Below are 10,000 nucleotides of genomic sequence, written 5' to 3'. Positions count from 1 at the left end.
GCGCGTGACCAGCTTGCTAAAGAGATCTAGCCCTGACCTGGTCTGTTAAAGAGATCTAGCCCTGACCTGGTCTGTTAAAGAGATCTAGCCCTGGTCTGTTAAAGAGATCTAGCCCTGACCTGGTCTGTTAAAGAGATCTAGCCCTGGTCTGTTAAAGAGATCTAGCCCTGACCTGGTCTGTTAAAGAGATCTAGCCCTGGTCTGTTAAAGAGATCTAGCCCTGACCTGGTCTGTTAAAGAGATCTAGCCCTGGTCTGTTAAAGAGATCTAGCCCTGGTCTGAGATCTAGCCCTGGTCTGTTAAAGAGATCTAGCCCTGACCTGGTCTGTTAAAGAGATCTAGCCCTGGTCTGGGCTGTTAAAGAGATCTAGCCCTGGTCTGTTAAAGAGATCTAGCCCTGGTCTGTTAAAGAGATCTAGCCCTGACCTGGTCTGTTAAAGAGATCTAGCCCTGGTCTGTTAAAGAGATCTAGCCCTGACCTGGTCTGTTAAAGAGATCTAGCCCTGGTCTGTTAAAGAGATCTAGCCCTGGTCTGGTCTGTTAAAGAGATCTAGCCCTGGTCTGTTAAAGAGATCTAGCCCTGGGTCTGTTAAAGAGATCTAGCCCTGGTCTGTTAAAGAGATCTAGCCCTGGTCTGGTCTGTTAAAGAGATCTAGCCCTGGTCTGTTAAAGAGATCTAGCCCTGGTCTGGTCTGTTAAAGAGATCTAGCCCTGGTCTGTTAAAGAGATCTAGCCCTGGTCTGTTAAAGAGATCTAGCCCTGGTCTGGTCTGTTAAAGAGATCTAGCCCTGGTCTGTTAAAGAGATCTAGCCCTGGTCTGTTAAAGAGATCTAGCCCTGGTCTGTTAAAGAGATCTAGCCCTGGTCTGGGCTGGTCTGTTAAAGAGATCTGCCCTGGTCTGTTAAAGAGATCTAGCCCTGGCCTGTTAAAGAGATCTAGCCCTGTTCTGTTAAAGAGATCTAGCCCTGGTCTGTTAAAGAGATCTGTGCACTGGTATGTTAAAGAGATCTAGCCCTGGTCTGGTCTGTTAAAGAGAAAGAGATCTAGCCCTGGTCTGGTCTGTTAAAGAGATCTAGTCCTGGCCTGCTAAAGAGATCTAGTCCTGGCCTGCTAAAGAGATCTAGTCCTGACCTGTTAAAGAGATCTAGTACTGGCCTGTTAAAGAGATCTATCTAGTCATGGCCTGCTAAAGAGATCTAGTCCTGGCCTGCTAAAGAGATCTAGTCCTGGCCTGGCCCGCTGGTGGTAATACAGTGGATATACTGTGATTTATAATGCACCTTTAGTCTGGACTATTTGTACTGGTAAATCATGCTTTTCATCATGCTTTTTGATGATGGTGATGATGAGGACCTGTTAGTGGTAGTTCTGTGATAATCGCACTGCGATTTACATTTTATAAGAAATGTACTTAAACGATCCCAAATGTTTTTAAAATGTACCGCCTTCAAACATCACACCCCTTAATCCGGAGCGATTTACAGTTAAACCAGAGTGCATTCGTCTTGCGATAGCATATCCGTTAAATCATTAGCATAAGCATAACTATTCTTCCTCAGTTCTTTATCAACAACATAATGTTGTGATGATGTGTCTGAGTGCCCACCACATACCTTTACATTGATTTCACAATGCTAATAAATGCAAATGTATTTTTGTATGGCTGGATGCTAGTTTTAAGTCCTCTGCTTATTCACAGTAGGAAGTCCCACCCCTCTGCTAATTCACAGTAGGAAGTCCCACCCCTCTGCTAATTCACAGTAGGAAGTCCCACCCCTCTGCTAATTCACAGTAGGAAGCCCCACCCCTCTGCCAATTCACAGTAGGAAGCCCCACCCCTCTGCTAATTCACAGTAGGAAGTCCCACCCCTCTGCTAATTCACAGTAGGAAGTCCCACCCCTCTGCTAATTCACAGTAGGAAGTCCCACCCCTCTGCTAATTCACAGTAGGAAGTCCCACCCCTCTGCTAATTCACAGTAGGAAGTCCCACCCCTCTGCTAATTCACAGTAGGAAGTCCCACCCCTCTGCTAATTCACAGTAGGAAGTCCCACCCCTCTGCTAATTCACAGTAGGAAGTCCCACCCCTCTGCTAATTCACAGTAGGAAGTCCCACCCCTCTGCTAATTCACAGTAGGAAGTCCCACCCTCTGCTAATTCACAGTAGGAAGTAGGAAGTCCCACCCCTCTCACAGCTCTGCTAATTCACAGTAGGAAGTCCCACCCCTCTGCTAATTCACAGTAGGAAGCCCCACTCCTCTGCTAATTCACAGTAGGAAGCCCCACCCCTCTGCTAATTCACAGTAGGAAGTCCCACCCCTCTGCTAATTCACAGTAGGAAGCCCCACCCCTCTGCTAATTCACAGTAGGAAGTCCCACCCTCTGCTAATTCACAGTAGGAAGTCCCACCCCTCTGCTAATTCACAGTAGGAAGTCCCACCCTCTGCTAATTCACAGTAGGAAGTCCCACCCCTCTGCTAATTCACAGTAGGAAGTCCCACCCCTCTGCTAATTCACAGTAGGAAGTCCCACCCCCTCCTAATTCACAGTAGGAAGTCCCACCCTCTGCTAATTCACAGTAGGAAGTCCCACCCTCTGCTAATTCACAGTAGGAAGTCCCACCCCTCTGCTAATTCACAGTAGGAAGTCCCACCCCTCTGCTAATTCACAGTAGGAAGTCCCACCCTCTGCTAATTCACAGTAGGAATGTACCCTCTGCTAATTCACAGTAGGAAGTCCCACCCTCTGCTAATTCACAGTCAGGAAGTCCCACCCCTCTGCTAATTCACAGTAGGAAGTCCCACCCTCTGCTAATTCACAGTAGGAAGTCCCACCCAATTCCAGTAGGAAGTCCCACCCTCTGCTAATTCACAGTAGGAAGTCCCACCCTCTGCTAATTCACAGTAGGAAGTCCCACCTCTGCTACCCCTCTGCTAATTCACAGTAGGAAGTCCCACCCTCTGCTAATTCACAGTAGGAAGTCCTCTGCTAATTCACAGTAGGAAGTCCCACCCCTCTGCTAATTCACAGTAGGAAGTCCCCTCCCTCTGAAGTCCCAGTAGGAAGTCCCCTCTGCTCCTTCGTCAGTCCCACTCTCTGCTAATCATACTCTTTTCCTCTTTGCAGATTTATATCTGTAATCATGAATATTTCCTATGTGATCATGATTCTGCTTTCACAGAGGAAGTTCCTTCTCCTTTAACTTTGTAGTCAACCCTCTGCTAATCTCTAAATTCCCATTCTGCTAATAACCAAATGTCTGTCTGTCTGTCTGTCTGTCTGTTGTCTGTCTGTCTGTCTGTCTGTCTGTCCTGTCTGTCTGTCTGTCTGTCTCTCTGCTAATTCACTCTCTCCCTCTGCTCTCTCTCTCACTCTCCTCTGCTCTTCTCTCTCCTTTGCTCTCTCTCTCTCTCTCTCCTACATTACCCAGGGTCCTCCAGGGCTAATGCTGGTCTTCCTGGTTCAGACGGAGTTCCTGGTCCTCCAGGTACCCTTCTAATGCTGCCAGTAAGTCCCCCCCTCTTACCTCATCTTTCCTCTCTCTCTCTACCTCTCTCTTCGCTCCCTACCTCTCTCCTTCGCTCTCTACCTCTCTCCTTTGCTCTCTACCTCTCTCCTTTGCTCTCTACCTCTCTCCTTTGCTCTCTACCTCTCTCCTTTGCTCTCTACTCCTTCACTCTCTACTCTCCTTCGCTCTCTACCTCTCTCCCCGCTTCTACCTCTCTCTTCCTCTCTACCTCTCTTTGCTCTCTACCTCTCTCTCTCTACCCTCTCTCCTTCACTCTACCTCTCTCCTTCGCTCTCTACCTCTCTCCCTTCGCTTTCTACCTAATCTCTTTCCTTCGCTCTCTACCCTCTATTCTTCCCTTCGCTCTACCTCTCTCCTTTGCTCTCTACCTCTCTCCTTCGCTCTCTATCTCTCCTTCGCTCTCTACCTCTCTCCTTCGCTCTCTACCTCTCTCCTTGCTCTCTACCTCTCTCCTTTGCTCTCTACCTCTCTCCTTTGCTCTCTACCTCTCTCCTTTGCTCTCTACCTCTCTCCTTCGCTCTCTACCACTCTCCTTCGCTCTCTACCTCTCTCCTTTGCTCTCTACCTCTCTCCTCGCTCTCTACCTCTCTCCTTCGCTCTCTACCTCTCTCCTTCGCTCTCTACCTCTCTCCTTCGCTCTCTACCTCTCTCCTTCGCTCTCTACCTCTCTCCTTTGCTCTCTACCTCTCTCCTTTGCTCTCTATCTCTCCTTCGCTCTCTACCTCTCTCCTTCGCTCTCTACCTCTCTCCTTCGCTCTCTACCTCTCTCCTTCGCTCTCTTTGCTCTCTACCTCTCTCCTTCGCTCTCTACCTCTCTCCTTCGCTCTCTACCTCTCTCCTTTGCTCTCTACCTCTCTCCTTTGCTCTCTACCTCTCTCCTTCGCTCTCTACCTCTCTCCTTCGCTCTCTACCTCTCTCCTTTGCTCTCTACCTCTCTCCTTCGCTCTCTACCTCTCTCCTTCGCTCTCTACCTCTCTCCTTTGCTCTCTACCTCTCTCCTTCGCTCTCTACCTCTCTCCTTCGCTCTCTACCTCTCTCCTTTGCTCTCTACCTCTCTCCTTTGCTCTCTACCTCTCTCCTTTGCTCTCTACCTCTCTCCTTTGCTCTCTACCACTCTCCTTCGCTCTCTACCTCTCTCCTTTGCTCTCTACCTCTCCTCCTTCGCTCTCTACCTCTCCTTCGCTTCTACTCTCCTACCTCTCTCTCCTTCGCTCTCTCCTTCGCTCCTCTCTCCTTCGCTCTCTACCTCTATTCTTCCTCTCTACCTGTCTCCTTTGCTCTCTACCTCTCTCCTTGCTCTTTATCTCGCTCTCTATCTCTCCTTCGCTCTCTACCTCTCTCTCCTTCGCTCTCTACCTCTCTCCTTCGCTCTCTACCTCTCTCCTTTGCTCTCTCCTCTCTCCTTCGCTTTGCTCTCTACCTCTCTCCTTTGCTCTCTACCTCTCCTTTTTGCTCTTACCTCTCTCCTTCGCTCTACCTCTCTCTCTTCCTCTCCCTACTCTCTTCTCCTTTGCTCTCTACTACCTCTCTCCTTCCCTCTCTACCTCTCTCCTTCGCTCTCTACCTCTCTCCTTTGCTCTCTACCTCTCTCTTCGCTCCCTCTCTACCTCTCTCCTTTGCTCTCTACCTCTCTCCTTCTCCTCTCTACCTCTCTCCTTTGCTCTCTACCTCTCTCCCTTTGCTCTCTACCTTCTCTCCTTCCCCTCCCTACCTCTCTCCTTTGCTCTCTACCTCTCTTTGCTCTCTACCTTCCCTCTCTACCTCTCTCCTTCGCTCTCTACCTCTCTCCTTGCTCTCTACCTCTCTCTCCTTCCTCTCTACCTCTCTCCTTTGTTCTCTACCTCTCCTTCGCTTCACTCTCTTCCTCTCTCCTCTCCTTTGCTCTCTACCTCTCTCCCTTCGCTCTCCTACCTCTCTCCTTCGCTCTCTACCTCTCTCCTTGCTCTCTACCTCTCCTTTGCTTCCTCTCTCCTTCGCTCTCTACCTCCTTCTCCTTCCCTCTCTACCTCTCTCCTTCGCTCTCTACCTCTCTCCTTTGCTCTCTACCTCTCCCTCCTTCCCTCTCTCCTTCGCTTCCCTCTCCTTTGCCTTTGCTCTCTCCTTCGCTCTCTACCTCTCCTTTCCCTCTCTCCTTCTCCTTTGCTCTCTACCTCTCTCCTTCGCTCTCTACCTCTCTCCTTTGCTCTCTACCTCTCTCCTTCCCTCTCTCCTTCCCCTCTCTCCTTTGCTCTCTACCTCTCTCCTTCTCCTTCCCTCTCCTACCTCTCTCCTTCGCTCTCTACCTCTCTCCTTTGCTCTCTCTCCTCTTCCTCTCTCTACCTCCCTTCCTCTCTACCTCTCTCCTTTGCTCTCTACCTCTCTCCCTTCGCTCTCTACCTCTCCTTCCCTCCTCTACCTCTCCTTCCCTCTCTACCTCTCTCCTTCCCTCTCTACCTCTATTCTTCCCTCTCTACCTCTCTCCTTCCCTCTCTTCCTACTGCTGCTGCTCTTATAAAAGGTTCCATTTTCATGCTGCCAGTAAGTCCCCCTTACCTCATCCTTCCTCTCTCTCTACCTCTCTCCTTCCCTCTCTTCCTCTCTCCTTCCCTCTCTACCTCTCTCCTTCCCTCTCTTTCCTACTGCTGCTGCTCTTATAAAATATTCAATTTTCATGTTGGCAGTAAGTCTCCTCCCTCCCTCCCTCTCTCTACCTCTCTCCTTCCCTCTCTTCCTCTCTCCTTCTCTCTCTCTCTACCTCCCTCCTTCTCCCACCTTCCATCTGTCTTCAGCCTTATCTTCTATATTGTATTCTATGTTATTAGCGTTCATCATTGTCTAAAGGCCCAAAATGCAACCCACAACATTTCTCTTTCAACCATGAAGAAACACCTTTCCATCAACCTCCATATTGTCCTGGCTGTCTGACTACCAGCTACCTGTTTCCATTAAGGGGGCGGCAGCGTAGCCTAGTGGTTAGAGCGTTGGACTAGTAACCGGAAGGTTGCGAGTTCAAACCCCCGAGCTGACAAGGTACAAATCTGTCGTTCTGCCCCTGAACAGGCAGTTAACCCACCCAGGCCGTCGTTGAAAATAAGAATATGTTCTTAACTGACATGCCTGGTTAAATAAAGGAAAAAATTAAAATATGTAACCTCCAGTCAACTGTGGTGTCTCTGTTTTGGACCGTGAAGTCACCTTGTTTAACACACTTCACCTCACTGTATCCCCGTTAAGCCCTCGGTACATATAAACCTCAGTCATTCAGCTTGTAAAAGTCACTGGGTGCAGTGGACTGGAACCGGTGACTGTGTAACCACTCTGCATGCAGCTCGGCGGACATTTTGGATCTAATGGATCTGTCATGGAGCCCAGTGACGGGTTTATACACACTGCAGGGCTGCAACTCAGTGTCCGTGTTGGATATGGTGGCGCTCCCCTGCTCAGACTTCGCTGACTCATGCCAGATATAGGTATAACCACATCATGTGTTAGAGATATCTGGTGCCTGAAGGCACGGTCGGTGACGTGGCAAGCAACCATTGGTTGATGCTTGCAACGTCTGAGTAGGGGTGGCGGGACCATCGTCTGTCTGGGACGACCAGTGATGCTGATGAACACACAGGGCTGCATAAAGAATATATATTATATTATAATATAGAGAGAGTGTGTATTATTAGCCAAACGAAAGGTCTGACCTCAAAAATATATATTTTTACATTTTTTAAAAATGATTCTTTTCACATAGGGCTGCCCACAGAGATCCTATCATGTTCTGAGATGTCGTAATGTGTGACGGCTGCCCACAGAGATCCTATCCTGTTCTGAGATGTCGTAATGTGTGACGGCTGCCCACAGAGATCCTATCATGTTCTGAGATGTCATAATGTGTGACGGCTGCCCACAGAGATCCTATCATGTTCAGAGATGTCGTAATGTGTGACGGCTGCCCACAGAGATCCTATCCTGTTCTGAGATGTCGTAATGTGTGACGGCTGCCCACAGAGATCCTATAGTGTTCTGAGATGTAGTAATGTGTGACGGCTGCCCACAGAGATCCTATCGTGTTCTGAGATGTCGTAATGTGTGACGGCTACCCACAGAGATCCTATCATGTTCTGAGATGTCGTAATGTGTGACGGCTGCCCACAGAGATCCTATCCTGTTCTGAGATGTCGTAATGTGTGACGGCTGCCCACAGAGATCCTATCATGTTCTGAGATGTCGTAATGTGTGACGGCTGCCCACAGAGACCCTATCATGTTCTGAGATGTCGTAATGTGTGACGGCTGCCCACAGAGATCGTGTTCTGAGATGTCGTAATGTGTGACGGCTGCCCACAGAGATCCTATCCTGTTCTGAGATGTCGTAATGTGTGACGGCTGCCCACAGAGATCCTATCATGTTCTGAGATGTCGTAATGTGTGACGGCTGCCCACAGAGATCGTGTTCTGAGATGTCGTAATGTGTGACGGCTGCCCACAGAGATCCTATCCTGTTCTGAGATGTCGTAATGTGTGACGGCTGCCCACAGAGATCCTATCATGTTCTGAGATGTCGTAATGTGTGACGGCTGCCCACAGAGATCCTATCATGTTCTGAGATGTCGTAATGTGTGACGGCTGCCCACAGAGATCCTATCCTGTTCTGAGATGTCGTAATGTGTGACGGCTGCCCACAGAGATCGTGTTCTGAGATGTCGTAATGTGTGACGGCTGCCCACAGAGATCCTATAGTGTTCTGAGATGTCGTAATGTGTGACGGCTGCTCAGTCGTTTGTGTCTTTGTGTGTTTGCTTTGCTTGTTCTCTAACGCTTTCGTCTCTTGTGTTGTGATTGACAGTTCCGTGCTGGTGGAGATGCACAGAAGGGACCAGTGGTCTCAGCTCAGGAGGCCCAAGCCCAGGCGATCCTGTCCCAAGCCAGGGTAACACACAACTAAACAACACAACTATCTTATATGGTTATATTAAAGTTTTGATATTATAACGCTATATTAACTATACTGTATATAATGGTTAGGGCACAGCTATCTTCTATATTATATACTACCTGAAATATGACTATATTAAATTAATACTGTATATAATGTTAGGGTACGACTCAGAACATAATGTAGTGCACTATTTAAGGAATAGGGTGCCATTTGAGAGACAATGTTCAGACATCAACTGCAGTCCGGTGAATGATGCTTACAAGACCCTTATCTATTTTTTTACTTATCAATTTTTACTTATCTATTTTTTTTTACTTATCTATTTTTACTTATCTATTTTTTTACTTATCTATTTTTATTTATCAATTTTTACTTATCTATTTTTTTACTTATCTATTTTTACTTAACTATTTTTTTATTTATCTATTTTTACCTAACTATTTTTTTTTTTAACTTATCTTTTTTACTTATCTATTTTTACTTAACAATTTTTTAAACTTATCTATTTTTACTTAACTATTTTTTTACTTATCTATTTTTTTTTATCAATTTTTACTTAACTATTTTTTTACTTATCTATTTTTTTTTATTTATCTATTTTTATTTATCATTTTTTTACTTATCTATCTTTACTTCACACTCATTTATCTTCAAACTGCATTGTTGATTAAGGGCTTGTAAGTTAGCATTTCACTGTAAGGTTGTACCTGTTGTACTCGGCACCTTGGACAAATACACTTTGATTAGATTTGGAAGGTCCTGGATCAGGTGGATAGGGTTGAATAAGGACTGTGTAAAAAGGCTTGTTATCTCGCTGTAGTTTATGATGAGCTCTCTGTCCAATCACAGCTCTCCATGAGGGGTCCTCCTGGGCCAATGGGAATGTCAGGAAGATCTGGGCCTTTGGTGAGTCTCTCACACACACACACACATGCCAACGGCATCGCACACACACACACACACACACACACACACACACACACACACACACACACACACACACACACACACACACACACACACACACACACACACACACACACACACACACACACACACACACACACACACACACACACACACACGTGATATTCAGCCAGTATGTTTGGCATGGAGAGTAAAACATTGCTGAAAACACGTTATATCCATCCAGCTAGGGGCTCCCGAGGGGCGCAGTGGTCTAAGGCACTGCATCTCAGTGCAAGCAGGCAAGCACTACAGTCCCTGGTTTGAATCCAGGTTGAATCACATCCGGCCGTGATTGGGAGGCGCACAATTGTAAATAAGAATTTGTTTTTAACTGACTTGCCAAGTTAAATAAAGGTTAAAAAAAAATTAAATGTCAGGCTGAACAGAAGAGCTTTCCTGGCAACAGGTATACGGTGCATTCGGAAAGTATTCAGACCCCTTGACTTTTTCCATATTTTGTTGAAGCACCTTTTGCAGTGATTACAGCCTCGAGTTTTCTTGGGTATGAGGCTACAAGCTTGGCACACCTGTATTTGGGGAGTTTCTCCCGTTCTTCTCTGCAGATCCTCTCAAACTCTGTCAGGTTGGATGG

The 10,000-nt window shown here is 47.1% G+C and overlaps 1 protein-coding gene across 1 annotated transcript in view; it reads left to right on the top strand.

Annotated features, from left to right (window-relative positions):
- The window catches only part of LOC118377354 (collagen alpha-1(XI) chain-like), a 233,450-nt gene that overhangs the window by 130,104 nt on the left and 93,346 nt on the right, over positions 1–10,000 (top strand). The window contains 4 exon segments of the mRNA XM_052463126.1: positions 3,430–3,441; positions 3,444–3,506; positions 8,347–8,430; positions 9,289–9,345. Of these exon segments, the coding sequence (XP_052319086.1) occupies positions 3,430–3,441; positions 3,444–3,506; positions 8,347–8,430; positions 9,289–9,345 (216 nt within the window).

This window comes from Oncorhynchus keta, chromosome 15 (genome assembly GCF_023373465.1).
Source record: "Oncorhynchus keta strain PuntledgeMale-10-30-2019 chromosome 15, Oket_V2, whole genome shotgun sequence".
NCBI lineage: Eukaryota > Metazoa > Chordata > Actinopteri > Salmoniformes > Salmonidae > Oncorhynchus > Oncorhynchus keta.
This window is presented reverse-complemented; position numbering and strand designations above follow the sequence as displayed.